Here is a 14430-nt window from a genome sequence, read left to right as displayed (position 1 = left end):
CTGAAGAGATGATTAACACTCACTACCCACCACTTTCTTGAAGAGGTCCTGAAGGTGCTTCCACAGGTACACCAGGAGGGCTCTCCTGTTCTCTTCACAAATGCATTAGGTCACAGGTAGGTCATTTTCAATGATAAAACTGCGTTCTTCATGCTGCTGTTAGAGTGAGCTTTGCGAGAGTGCAGGATTTTTTCTGCTTGGGGATGACAAGTGAATGTATTCTTGTTTCATTCAGGCAGGAACGTTCCCACTGGCTTGGCTTTAGAAAAAACAAACGGCAGTTTTAAACCACCCCAATCAGGCAGGCGGGCTCAGAGCCTTGGACACTGATTCAGGAAACAGACCTAAAGTCACAGTGCAGGAGTTTCTTGGTGTTTTCATACAGGTTCACTGGGGATCTCCCTATGGCTACAGTGATGGCAAAGTGTGTTTTTCAGGATCACAGAATCATTCAGGTTGGAAAAGCCCTCTGAGATCATTGAGTCCTATCTTTGATGACCACCTTGTAACTAGAACATGGCACTGCCTGTCACGTCCAAGTTAAACACCCCCAGGGATGGTAACTCCATCACCTCGCTGGGCAGCCATTCCAGTGTCTAATCACCCATTCTGTGAGGAAATTCCTGCTGTCCAGCCTGAGCCTTTGCTGGCACAGCTTGAGGCCATGTTGGCCTGAGAGACTCTTTAAATTTAAATCTCAAGGTCAGGTTAAGTGGAAATTTGAGGACACAAAAGTACACATGTAAGACAATATTCATGTCAGTGTTTTACATGATTTGTCTGCGAGTCAAACCCACCAGCCCCAAGGGCAGGAATAAACATCAAATGAAGGCAAGGGAGCTGTTCCTTTTATGATGTGTTGCAGTCTCTGCTGTTGATTCTTGGGTGTCTTTGAAGTATCTGGGATTGGACACTGTTCAGAAATTAATCAGTGAATGGAAGCTCTGAGACTGCCTGTCAGTTCTTGGGGAAGATTCCACTTTGTGCCAGACAGTTGCCTTGTCTGTGAGCAAAATCACACTTGTTACATTAGAAATTACAAAATAAATTGGATGTGCTTTGCTTGAGAAGCACAAATTATAAGAAAAATACCTGAATAATTAGAGGGTTTTCCTTAATACGCAGGATTTTATTGCAAAACACTGTGGAAGTAAATTCTACTTCCTTTCATTAAACCTATTCAATTATTAGAAACCTTACATCAAATTTGGATGTGTTCCCTCAGGCACTGGACGTTGCTTGGTCAGTACTGTCTTGGCACTGCTGGGAGCAAGCAGCTCTTTGAGGGAACATAATTAGGGGAGGGTGCAGGGTTGGGTGGTCCCTTCCTGTGGTAAAACCCGGGAGCAGCGGCGGGTGTGAGGTGTGGGAGAAGGGGGTGAACCGTCAGGGCCGCGCGTTTTGTCCCACTGTGTAAGGCTCCTGCCGCTTGCAGGTAAGATGGCAGGCGCTGGGCAGCGCAAAGGGAAGAAGGATGACAACGGCATCGGCACCGCCATCGACTTCGTGCTGGCCAACGCGCGGCTGGTGCTGGGCGTGGGGGGCGCCGCCATGCTGGGCATCGCCACGCTGGCCGTCAAGCGGGTGAGTGAGCGCCACGGCCGGCACCGGGCACAGCTCCGGAGCGGGGTGCTGGCAGTGGCCTGGGTAGAATGCAAGCGTTGGGCCCTCGGTGACTCAGACTCTTCCCGGTTTAGATGTACGACCGGGCAATCAGTGCTCCCAGCAGCCCCACTCGCTTGAGCCAGTCGGGAAAGAGAAGCTGGGAAGAGCCAAACTGGCTGGGCTCCTCCTCACGCCTGCTGACCCAGGACATGAAGACCAGCCTCAGCCGCTCCCTGCAGACCCTTCCCACTGATCCTTCATCTGCAGACACTGGTAAGAGGCATGGTCATCCTCCTGCATCAGAGAGTCATCCAGGCCTATAAACCCTGTATTTGTTTAAAGGAATGCAGGGGAAGGAAATACCCTGTCTGGCCTGGGATTTTTATGTTTTTCTTTTAAGCAGGTCCACTGGTAACTTCAGGAATCAGAGCTGACATTGGGAACTAGTCAGTAATGGTCATCCATTTGCACTCTTCATTCCTCTCATGATTTCATGGTGTTAAGCTTTATTCTCCCTCATTTTTGCTCTTTCAATCTGAATATCTAATTTTTCCTGATAGAAAGCTATTCCATTCATTTCAAGCACTCTGCTGCCTTTCTTTGGGTCATTCCAGTTTGCTTGCATATTTTTAAGGGGGGAGTACTTGAGCTGGGAATGTAGTAGCAATTTATAACAGTATTTCCTGTATTATTCCTACCATTTTCCAAATAATTTCTGGATTGATGTTTCCCTGTTTAGTACTGCTTACCACTGTGTTTGTCTTCAATAGTCTTCAATTGTCTTCACTGTAGTTTTCTTTCTGGGTGGGATAATCAGTGATTTAGAATCCAACCTTGTTTTGTTACGTGTGGTTGGTTCTTTGTTCTCAATGGTTTTACTTTCTATCCCTGGTCTCTAGGAGATTTACATTTGGAGATTTAAACTAAAAATCAGAATCAGGCTGTTAACTTGATTTCCAGATTATTTTAAAGGAAGTTATCTTTGGGATGGCAATAGGTTTTCTGCTGAGGAAACAGTAAAAATTAGACAGCTGTGTTAAATGGGGTCTAGATAATTTGATTGGTGTCCCCAAACATATGGGCTGAGTAATAAAAACAATGATGATGGTGTCTTAAATTCTTCAATTAGAAGTAAATTAAAACTCAATAAGAAAAAATAATTTTTTTCATAAATAGGCAATGAAATCCAGTTCCCTATGGTTTAGTGCATTATTTCCTTTACACAAAAAAAGCTTAAATGTGTCCAAAAGAACCCAGTGGGACAACAGACAGCAGCACTGAGGCTGGGATAGATGGCTTTGTGTACAGCTTGGTCATTCATTCCTCCTGTGCTGTGTGGCCAAATCATCAAACAAATCTGCAACAGCCAATTGCTTTAATGGGGCCACTGACTTTGGGATTTCTCCTGTACCTCGTAGGTATCACAGCCCTTCCAAAGTTCTCTTGGATCTGTAATTCCCCTTTAATTCTCATTGTTAACTTCTGAAACTCTTCATCCATGTTAAGAGAAATCTGAAACAGATGGGATTTATTTCTTTGGGAAACCAGTCAGGAAAGAAGGGACTCTCTGTGCAGGTCAGACATTGTTTAGTAATGTAGACAGCAATGTAAACCTTGTGTTGTTGCATTGTGCCTCTGAGTTGGCTCTCTGGTCTTTTTCCAGTGAAGATTTCAGGGGGGTATCACTGGAGCTATGATGGCCTGAGCTGGGATGGCCCCAGGATCTGTCAGCTCATCATCCTAATTACTGTACTGATCAGACTCCCAACAACTATTTCATTTCCAGGTGGCACAGTGTTCTCTGATCTCATATGCTAGTCAGGACTGGCTTTTGCTGGTAATTTGTAATAATCTGTTTCGATGTTCAAAACTCAAGGAGATCATGGTGGTTGTTCATGTTTTATTCACTGATCTGGCATCACACAGAAAGCTTTTGAACTGGTAACAGCACTGAATTTTTGATGAAATTGAGATACTGCCCACGTAGCCATTAAAATTACATCCTTGTACACAATATTAGTCTGTCCAAATTTCAATTCTAGTAACTTGTTTTCATCTGTTTTGATGCTCTTAGTAGTACGTTTTGAAGTTCCTCAGCACGCCCCTTTGGTGTGGTAGCTGCGTAAAGCCTGTAAAATGTCTGCCAAGGGCTTTTTGAGACCTGGGAGACCGCAGTTCTGCGCTGCAGATTCTGTTCTGCGGAACGCTTCACAGTGAAATCAGCTGCAACCTCAACAGTTTTCCTTCTGTCTTGCAGACTTCTTTCGACCCACAAAGCCCAAGCCATCTGCCAAGAGGAGTCAGGTGGAGTTGAAGAAGTCCCGCCTTCGCCTGTCCCTGCAGGAGAAGCTGTTCGCCTACTACCGGCGGCGGGTGGCCATCCCAGCGGACGAGCAGGCGCGGGCCAAGCAGGCGGCCGTGGATATCTGCGCGGAGCTGCGCAGCTTCCTGCGTGCCAAGCTGCCGGACATGCCCCTGAGGGACATGTACCTCAGTGGCAGCCTCTACGATGACCTGCAGGTAACTCCTGGGACGCATCACGGCTCCTTGTTCGGGAGGCTGACCACGCAGGGCTGTTTCAGGCTTCCCTGATGGCACTGCTGGCTCAGCACAGCATTCCTCAGTAATAAGGCCCCTGGTGTTGCCTTTCCCACTGTGGAGCCAGGCGTTGATTCCCACAGTGCTTTTGGAACAGGCATGACCAGGCTGCTCTGTCATTGTCTGCAAAGCCTTTGCTTTTTTCTGGTTAATTTCTCCAAAATATCTCAGTCCTTCTTTGTTTCCCCTCTGTCTCTTCTTTTAGTTGTGTTTTTCTTGCTGTTTCTCTGGTACACGTCTCTTTTTCTCTCCATCCCTCTGTAACCATCCGAATACATTCCCTTAGAACTCCCATGTATTCATGTAGGTCTTTCCTACCCTTTATTTTTTTTTTTTTTTTTTTGTTAATGCATGACAGACCTGGATTGGACAGCAGTCCCTGCTGCAATATCTCCCTGATGGCAAGATGCCCATGGCTATAGTGAGTGATTCAGAGGCACACTTCTTTGTTTGAGTCAGAGCTCTAGAATGGAGCATGGAATGTCCAGTGAAACTTAGACCTGGGGTCTTAATCACATTGATGAAAAGGGATCTTTATCGACCTTTTTCCAAACAATGTGGCAGACCAGGTGAGGGCAGTGTACCTAGCTGTAGCATTGGATTATTAAACCATGGCAACGGAAGCTTGTCAAGAAAATACTCTGCCTCCTGTTTAAATTGTCATGTGGTGTTGCTGTGCCCTAGGCCAGCTGCACCTCACAACCAAGGAGCAGACTTAAAGCAACATGAGGCAGAATGATTCATCTATATGCAGTCCACGTCAGGTCTCTAAATAGTACATACCACATAAGCACTATGGCTATACCTTGGAATTATCCCACTGATGGCTGGAAATAGTCCTTCAGAATGCCTTTTAACAAAGGGAGGCTGAGAATCCCATGCAGAGAGGAGAGTGAGACAGCTGAATCCTTATTCCAGGTTCCTTTGGACAGAAGGCTACCTAAAGGTGGTGAATAAAATGAATGTGGAGAGAAAAAGCTTATTCTTACTGACTTTTCTCTCTTGTGAAAGGTAGTGACAGCTGACCACATCCAGCTCATTGTACCTCTCATGCTGGAGCAGAACCTGTGGTCGTGTATCCCCGGGGAGGACACTATCATGAACATTCCTGGCTTCTACTTGGTGCGTCGAGAAAACCCAGAGTACTTTCCTCGTGGGAGCAGCTACTGGGACCGCTGTGTGGTGGGAGGTTACCTTTCCCCCAAAACTGTAGCAGACACCTTTGAAAAGGTTGTAGCTGGGTCCATCAACTGGCCAGCAATTGGGAGTCTCTTGGACTATGTGATCCGTCCTGCGGCTCCCCCAGCAGATTTGACACTGGAAGTCCAGTATGATGCAGATCGGCATCTTTTTATTGACTTTCTACCATCCCTGACACTGGGGGACATCGTCCTCGTTGCCAAACCTCACCGATTGGCCCAGAACGACAACTTGTGGCGACTGAGCCTGCGGCCAGCAGAAACAGCTCGCCTCCGCGCCCTGGACCAGGGGGATTCTGGCTGCCGCTGCTTGTGCCTCAAGATCTTCAAAGCAGTGTGCAAGTTGAACCCGGCTCTGGGACACCTCACTGCCAGCCAGCTCACCAATGTCATCCTGCACCTCTCCCAGGAGGAGTCCGACTGGTCCCAGGACATGCTGGCTGATCGCTTCTTGCAGGCACTGAAGGGGCTGATCCGCTACTTGGAGGCAGGTGTCCTCCCTAGTGCCCTGAACCCCAAGGTGAACTTGTTTTCAGAGCTCACCCCTGAAGAAGTGGATGAGTTGGGCTACACCCTCTACAGCTCTCTGTCGGAGCCAGAGGTCTTGCTGCAGACATAATGGGGCCTTACCTAGGGAAGTGTTGATAGGGTTTAGCCAATGCAGACTTCGATTACTGCGAATTATGTCTCCTCCACTTCTCCCTAGCTCTCTCTCTTTCTCTCTTCACCACTCCCCCCTTTTTGTTCATTAGTAATTCCTGCTGTGGAGTTGGTGCTCCCACTGAATTTCTTGGTGCTACTGGTCCATTTCCACCATCTCTGCCCCAACAGGTACCCATTGGCTAGGGAAGAGAGGCTAAAACTGCAACTCTGAGATCTTCACATAAATTCTGCTGAGTTTTAAGTGTCTACCAAAAAAATAAACTAAACTATGCACTTCTTCTGTAGTACACTTACTGCAGCAAGCCCTTTTTGGTCTGAAGAAGGTGGAACTGGGCTGGTAAATCCAGTGATGATTTTAGCAGTCTTGCACGGAGGTGGTTTAATTTCCTCCAGCCTGACTTTGCCCTATGTTTCTTTTTCTCTGCTGTCCTACACTGTCTCACTTTCTTTTATGTCCTTTTGGCCCAGTCATGCAGGGCAGACTGAGTGAGATATTTTGGATAGGGTTCTTTTTTGTATTTCTGAGTGGATAATGATTACACTGGCAATATTTAGGACTGTAGAGCTTGAAATTGGAGAATTCCCGCAGCTCCTGCTCCCATGGAGCCTTCTCATCCTTTGCAAGCTGGGTTCAGGATTAAGGGCCAAAATTTGTGCAGGCTGCTGCAACACAGTGTCCTGTACAGGCAATTCTTGTTGAAGCTATCACAGGGCAGGAAGGAACCTTTGTGGTCTGGCTGTGTGATGAGGCTGAGGGAGCAGAGCTTGCTGTTCCTGCCTAGCCAGATCTGCTGGGAATGGCCTTAGGAGTGGAGAGCAAGGCAGCTCTTCAGTTGTCTGTGGCCTAGAGGAAGAGAGGGTGATTATAGGGGAAGGGTGGGAGACACACATGGGAATGCGGATTTTTTTTATCTTTCCCCCAAGAGCTTATGGCTGTTTTGGTTTAGTAGAGGTGGAAACAAGACTGCATGCCTCAAAGGGCTTTGGAATAAGCACACACAAGCCAGATTCTCACCAGCTTTAAAGGCTGTGAAGGTGGTAGAACTGAACTGGCAAGTCATCAGCAAGGTTCTGTCCCATACACTGGTATTAGGGTACATATACAAAGCTGGCTTTTAGGGATATATTAGCTTTGCCATCTGCTCTGTGTGCTTTAGTCTCCTCCCCAGAACTGAGGCTGTCCATCCCCTTCCTCATTCCTACGTGTTGACTTTCCAGTGCTCCCATTTTACAAATACTCCAAGAAAGCTGGTGAGGGCACACCTTCCCATTGTGTCTGTTTGGACCTGTTGGCAGTGCAGTTCTGCTCACTCCTGTCTGTGGCTGCTCTCAGGCTGTAGACTCTTTATACTCTGCATTAAGCCACGTGCTGTCCTCAAAAAGTGGGAGAAAAGGTGTCCCCCCAGGTCTGGAGCTCTGTGTGTATCTCAAATATGTTTCAGAAACATATTTGCTTTTTCCCTGCTTTAGGAGCTTTTTTCACCCTTGCTGTCCAGCCTCCTTAGCCAGTGGAGAGGAGTTCTGCAGCAGCAGAGTTTGGAGGGAGCAGGAATCCTTTTTTTCTTTTCTCCTCCCTTCCTCTCAGGACTTCCCCCATCTTTGACAGAGAAGTTTCAAGGTGAATTTCAGGAGTGGAACCACAGAGGGAAGTCTTTCACCCTGGGTTTTTTTTAGAGGCAGTGCTGGTGAGGTGAGGGAGGGAGCATCTTTCTCGGACAATCCGTCCATTTTAGCCAGTGTGTCAGATAGTGTTCTGTATACAGTGATAATGCAACATTGCATTCTAAATTATTTAATCCTTAGGGTACTGGTATTTTCTAGACTGCCAGATGTGTACTTTGGAGTCTGTGTGTGTATATAAAGTCCATAGTCTATCAAAGGTTAACAGGAATCCCATTTGTATGACTTTGTGTTTTGTAAGTTTTGCAGCAGTCAGTGTTGTTCAACTGTTGATTGCTCTTCACTCTGGTTCCCAGATTTTTTCCCCTCTTCCTTCCCTTGCCCCCCACTGCCTTTCTGATGTCAGCCTTCCTACCCTAAAAGCAAGCAGATGAGACTTGGAGCCTATAGGCTATTGGGGGGAATTCCCCTTGTTTTTAATTACTTGAAGGTCAAAATATTAAAATATCTGGGTTGTCAGGAGTTCCCCCAAAGCTCATTTCTTCAGTGTGATCTCACCTCACTTGGTGCTGACTCCATTCATGGAGTCATGTGGTCTTTGCATTTTAACAGCAGTGTGGTTGGAAATTATTAAAACTCTAGATACAAAAAAAGAAAAAAGGTGAGGTATGACTTGAGAACACTTGTCACATACATATCTGTATATATAATTTTTACATGAATGCTTTCACTTCTTCCTGGCAACCTAATGAATTAATATTTTATGGCCATTTTTTGCTGCTATTGAGCTCAATTTGTGTATCAAATGGAGACTGAAGCTGCCTTTTTGCCTTTTTTGTAGACTCTGCTCCACTTCACTTGCATCAACCATCTCCATCATTTCTTCCCTTCAGTTTTGCCCTCCTCTGAGCTATCCACGAGCCTGTTCTCAGGAGGCAAATTATCACTTCCTACAGGCAGCCACCACAGCAGGCAACGGCTGCCCTGGCAGTGGCAGTCTTGACAAAGGCCAAAGATGTGATGGGTCACAGGGACACTGCAACTAGGAATATTTTAAGAGCAGGGTCAGGTATAAGAGGCAACAGAAGCAGGGAAGAAGGTGTAGAGTAAGTATGCAGGAAACTTCCAGTAATGCTGTGCCCAGCCTGTGGGTCAAACAGAATGTTGCTGAGTCTTTCAAACTGGCACCTTTCAGTATTAAATGCAGTACATGTGTTGATGTACAACCTGGAGGGCTGGCTTACCTACAGGTAGGCTACTTCCCAGTCAAATCTGTAGCACAGAGCAGAAGAGCCTAAAGCTGAATGTGAAAAGGGCAGCTCCTGGCCACCTTCCTGGCAGAGCAGCTCAGACAGATTGATTGTAAGAGGCCCAGGGCATGCATTGGGCTGGTGGCTGCCTCAGCTCCAAGAATGTTTCTGTGTGTTCTGCTGTAGTTTAGCTCATGCAAGCTTCCCATGAGATTGTCATCTTATTCCCTGTAACCACAGGGTGAGGACCAACTTTCTCAGCTGTGGGTTTCACTGCTGCTGAGCTCCACTGCTAATCTTTCAAGTCAGATGGATTTCTTTTCCCGTGTTTAAAAGCAATTTTGGAAACAAGAGGCTGCTTTCTGCCCCCTGGCATCAGGGCCCTCATTCTTAGCATGTGGGCACGCAGTGAGGAGATGATGCCTCATCTCTCCCAGGCCTGGAGGCTGTGTATTTGCAAAGGGGAAAGTCCAAGTGCATGATCTGTGACAGAGTGTGTGGAATTCTGAAATAAAATTACTTTCCACAATAACCTGGTTGTCTCTGGCATGTTTATAAACAGAGTAACATCTCTCTATGCTTTCATCTCAGTGCATCACCTTCATGCAGATATAATTCTGCACCACACCAGTGCTTGGGGACTGACTTGCCCCTTGCTGATTCACTTGCTTTCCCTTTGCAGCTCTGGGCACTCAGCACTTTGCAGCTTGTCTCGAGGGAGCAATCAGCTCCAGCGTCCTGGCTCCTGGCAGCTTTCACACCAGTCACAAGATGATGTGTAATTGTGGCGCTGAGCCTCTCGTCCTCTCTCCAACAGTCTGCGTGCCTGGACGGGCACCTGCTTTTCATGTGGCTCCCCAGACTTCAGAGGCTTCCGTGCCTCTGGAATATTAAATTTTCCTGTGTGGGCTCCCCCACCCTTGTTCAGTCACACCCTGGTTTTTGTGTGCCAGGCCTCTCCCCTCCCATGTACGCTCCTCTCTTATCCAGGCATCAGCCTTGAGGCAGCGAGGAAGCCGCTTTGCCAGGGGCCTGTGTCTGCTGTGGTGAAATTCTTTACAGTAAGACCCAGTTTAATGTGCCTGCTTGGGAAGGTGGAGTGGAAATGTTGCATGTCAAATAACGTGTGAAGTCATGCTGCTTTTAATGGGTCCCAGGCTTCTTAATTCTTGGAAGACATACTACAGTGGCAACATTGTCCTGTAAGACTTGTCTTAATGAGGACTCTGTAATTAACTGTTTTAGAGGGTATTTTATGATACAAAGGAAGTCTACATCTCCAACTTTTTTTTTTTTCTATTATCTCTTGCCTGCGTTGCTCTGTTGTTTTTTTTTTTTCCTTTAATCCGTTCTGTGGTAGAAACAGATCAGATGAGATCAAGCGCATTTCATACCATACAGAGCAGCTAAAATAAGCTGCTCTGTGAAATCTGTGACAGGTATTACCCACTCAAGTTAAAGCCCCTGGAATGCCTAGAGCCTGCAATACATGGTTAATAGATGCAGCGGTTTGCACCTTTGCATAAAAGCTGTCCTGGCATGAATAGGGAGGAAAGATCAAAAGATAAGTGTCTGTTTAATGTAAAGAAGAAATAATTGAGGGGAGTGATGATAATTATTGCAAGTATGGAAAACGTTGCTACAAAGAAGAAGAGCACAAGTAGTTCTCGAGGCTGCAAAGACTTAGAATCTCTTTTGTTCTTAGCCTAAGGAACAAACAGATTAGGAGGAAAGTGAATTTTGGAATAAGCAAAATATTTTTGCCCACTTTGTTATATAACCACAGTCCTGTGCTGGATATTAATGTAGCTGAGTTTACATTTTGCTTGTTTATTTTTGCATCTCTTAATTTTAAAAATAAATACATAAATTCTAGCCTATTTTGTATCTAATCTTAAACTGGGGAAGTAAGGATGACTGAAGCCCAAATTTGAGATTATCATGCTGAACTGTTGAACTGCATTAATAATGTTTCTTTCATTGTTCCCAAATACTTAGTTGTTTCCATGGTTTTTTAAGGTTTATTTTAATAATCTAAAGTTTAGAAAAGCTGCAGACAGCTGCTGCTTTTTAAATTTAGTCTCAGAAAAAAAAAGAAGAAGCACCTCTTCCAACTTTTAGTTTCACAGAAAAAAAGAGAAGTCTCTTCCAAATGAGGAATTTTTCTTCCAGATAAGATATGTTTGCTCACTACCTGCACTATTCAATGGCTCCAGCATGGCTCACTGAATCTGGTACTGGATCTTGAAATGTGGGGCTTTGGCCACAGATGCAGCAAGGAAGAAATGGGAGATTCTACCTCCTACCAGTGAAACCCAGTATTGGCTTCCAGCCCTTCGAGAACTGGTGCTGTCCAGACTATCAGGGAAGTGTTTGAGATATCTGGATTTTATCTTCTTTATCCTTGTCAGGCTGAGTTTACTACCTGAGTTTATGATCTGAAGGATTCAAGAAATATACTTCCCCTCCCTTTTATTATTTTTTTTCCTCTCTCTCTCTTTTTTTTTTTTTTCCTTTTTTTTTTTTTTTTTTTTGTAAGATTCAACACCTTCTTAGAATAGGTTTCATGTCCCTTACACAATTAAGGATAAAATTTTTACTAGCATACTTTTAGAAGGACAGCATTACTCACAAGTCAAGGACCCAGCAATGTGCTGGTGAACAGGCTATTATTCCTTTCTTTACAGTCTGTGATCCTGTGGAATAATCTTGCAAGCAATAAGGCAAAAGAGGGTGGTAAGACCAATGGGTAAGGCAGGGAAGATCTAAAATCATTCTGTAGATAGGAGACGTTCTTGTCACTTTACAAAAAGCAAAGAGAGTGGGACACAGAGTTTGGCTCAAGGAACTCAAACTTCTCATGATCTTAAGCTTTCCTAAGTACTCATGAAGAAATCAGTTCTGAACCAAATCACATTAAACACACTAAAAGTCGGATTGATTTTTATTTTGCTGCCCTGGTTCAATTTCTCTGGCTCCTGTGACTAAGTAGCTCTTTGATCTGTCTATTAACACTCAATGCTAAGCTTCTCAGGGGAAATATATATATATATAAATTCTAACCACATTCTTCAAGAAAAGCCTTTTCCATACAAATAAAGGACAAAAGTTGCTCACTTGTGTTACTTTTTTTTGTTTAGGATTTTCTTTTGTTAGGCAGCAATTCCCTGGCTTCAGTGCAATTCCACCTTTCCCCTTCCTCTATCTGAGGTAGAATTGTCACTGTTGTACAGAAGCACAGGGGTCCCATAAGAAATCCCACTACAACGATCCCAGTCCTGTACAACCTTATTGTCTCGTGCTCAGTATTGCAAAGGACAGGCCTCAGAGGCAACAGACATGAGGACACAGATGGCAAATGTTGGACTATGTTGGCTCTTTACCTCTCCCACAATGGGCATTACTTGAAAACTTGTAGGGCCCTGGTGGGCTCCTTACCTCTCTTGAAAGGCAAGAAGCAATTGTTCCTGGTATGGCAGAATGACATTTTTGCCTTCAGATTCTTGAATTTATGTAGCACAGGGGACCTTGGAGACAGTAAGTAGCAGCACTTATATGGATAATAAGATGTGAATCATATTTAGCTGCTGCTTGTTTGCAGCGCTGTCAGAGGTGCGCTGGAGCCAAGGCAGTACAAGGCACAGCAGTCCCAGAGGCTGCAGAGCTGCAGCTCCCACGGTGCTTGTTAGAGAGCACGCTGGCAGGGGCCCAGCTCCCTGGCACTCACAGGGAGGCTGGTTTCTGCTGAGGCAAGAACGTGACCAAGGCACAAACCGTCTCTTTTCCAAATCACTGGCTTGTGGTTGTGAGAGAGACAGTAGAAAGCACCTAGGCTGGTGCCTTTTCTTGAACAAGGAGCAGTGAGCTTATGTTTTGGGCTAGGAATCTTTCTCCTCTCTCTTTTTTTTTTTTTTTTTTTCCTATATAAAACAAGATAATGTATGAAAAATGGTGCATCTTCAGTCCATCACTTTGCACTGCCAAGGAGGATGTTTGGTGTCACCAGCAGACTGGTGACTCTCAAGCTTTGTGCCCTGGGACAGACTTACTCTTTTGTGAGTCTCCCCTGCCTAGGCAAGACGTGTATTTCTGGTAAGTGCTCAGCATCCAAATGTGTCTTACTGAGACTGCATGACTGAGGTGAATGGCTCAAATATTACCTTCCTGAATAGCACCAGCATTGCCTGAAACCCAGAAATGTCTCCTCTTGAAGCCAGAACATGGCCTCAAGAGTCTCACTCTCTGAGTGCCAGAAGAGCAGGCCAGCTGTTCCTCCCCAGCAGAGCTGGGCTGCTGTGGCTGGCTCCTGACAGACCTGGGTTTAGTCTCAAACCAGTTCTCTCAGCAGTCAAGCACAGAAACCTCCTCCCATTAAGAGAACTGCAAACCTCCCTCACCAGGCACCACACAGCAATGGCAGTAAGAAGGCAGGTGGGTTGAGAAGCCACAGCACCTACTCAATATGGTACTTTGGCTGCAAAGTCTTCTTTGGGGACTATTATCCAGCCTGCCTATGGCCAGTCCACCTGTAACACACCTGAGGAGGCTCTACTGAGGCCACTTGTCAGTCCATGTACAAGTTCAGGGAGCAGAATAGGCTCAAAGTCTTCTGAAAGAAACTTTCTGACATAATTTGCCAAATCCCCTAACACAGAGACCTTAGAAGGGAAAATGACATTCCTTCAGGAAAAGCTATAAACTCGGTGGTATCACAATTGTGTCAACATCCGCCAGGATTTTTTCTCTCCTCCTTTGTAAACAAATATCTACTAAAACAGTACAAAGTCTGCTGGTAAATCACTGAGAAGCTGCTGCCTATGGAGAGTGGAAAATTATTACTGAATAATGGCTGCAGCATTCCTCCCCAGGGACCTGGGCAGCTCAACAGTCTCAACAGTGACTTATCTCAAATGAGTTTCAGAGCTTCATCTGAGCACTCGTGTCAGTGTTCTTGCTGAAGCTGCCTGCCAGCACCACAATCAGAGATCTCACACACCCTCAAAAGATCCCTAGAACCTTTCCACCTGCTTCAGCCGAAGCTGCCAGTTTTGGCACCAGGTTCAGGAGTGCAGTGTAGCTGCTGTGGGGCCGGAACAGCAAGGGGCCCTCATGCTGACTGCTCTGAGGGGCACTGAGACACTGAAAGAGAGCTCCACTGAAGTTAACTCACTCATTGGACTCTGGGCCGACATGCTGCAGTCTCATAATCCCTACCTGCTTGTCAGGCCTCAGCTCTTGCTAACTTCACACTGGCAGAAAATAAGCAATGTGCATTGTCACTGTGCTCTTCATCCTTTTGCACAGAAGGGCACAAGACCTTACCTGGCATGTGTGACTCCAGCAGATGCTGATAACCTACAGCTACCTACATTTTGATAGACACTGAGCACACAGTCTGCAGGGGGGTCACATCAACTACAGGCCCATGAAGAACAGTAGTTGATATGAAATGTGCTTCTGTTTTTTATTGCTTGGATAACTGGAAGGCTTTGTTT

General features: G+C 45.7%; 1 protein-coding gene across 2 annotated transcripts; it reads left to right on the top strand.

Moving 5' to 3' along the window:
• Positions 1–28: 28 nt before the first annotated feature.
• MIEF1 (mitochondrial elongation factor 1) lies at positions 29–9467 on the top strand. 2 transcript variants are annotated; one of them, XM_053977554.1, is made up of 6 exons: positions 29–116; positions 1436–1584; positions 1698–1878; positions 3863–4125; positions 4562–4624; positions 5215–9467. In XM_053977554.1, exons 2-6 carry the CDS (start codon positions 1441–1443, stop codon positions 6019–6021), a joined length of 1458 nt encoding a protein of 485 aa, XP_053833529.1. In that variant the 5' UTR covers positions 29–116; positions 1436–1440; the 3' UTR covers positions 6022–9467. The 2 variants fall into 2 exon arrangements, with proteins under 2 accessions (XP_053833529.1, XP_053833530.1); XM_053977555.1 differs by lacking the exon at positions 4562–4624.
• The last annotated feature ends 4963 nt before the right edge of the window (positions 9468–14430 follow it).

The sequence above is a fragment of the Vidua macroura genome, chromosome 5, assembly GCF_024509145.1.
Source record: "Vidua macroura isolate BioBank_ID:100142 chromosome 5, ASM2450914v1, whole genome shotgun sequence".
In the NCBI taxonomy this organism is placed as follows: domain Eukaryota; kingdom Metazoa; phylum Chordata; class Aves; order Passeriformes; family Viduidae; genus Vidua; species Vidua macroura.
This window is presented reverse-complemented; position numbering and strand designations above follow the sequence as displayed.

Bases quoted from the DNA above. Each gene is read 5' to 3' on its own strand.
- MIEF1 (XM_053977554.1), top strand. From the start codon at position 1,441: ATGGCAGGCGCTGGGCAGCGCAAAGGGAAGAAGGATGACAACGGCATC. The intron at 1,879-3,862 runs GTAAGAGGCATG...TCTGTCTTGCAG, and splicing joins TCCTTCATCTGCAGACACTG to ACTTCTTTCGACCCACAAAG. The intron at 4,126-4,561 runs GTAACTCCTGGG...AATGCATGACAG, and splicing joins GCCTCTACGATGACCTGCAG to ACCTGGATTGGACAGCAGTC.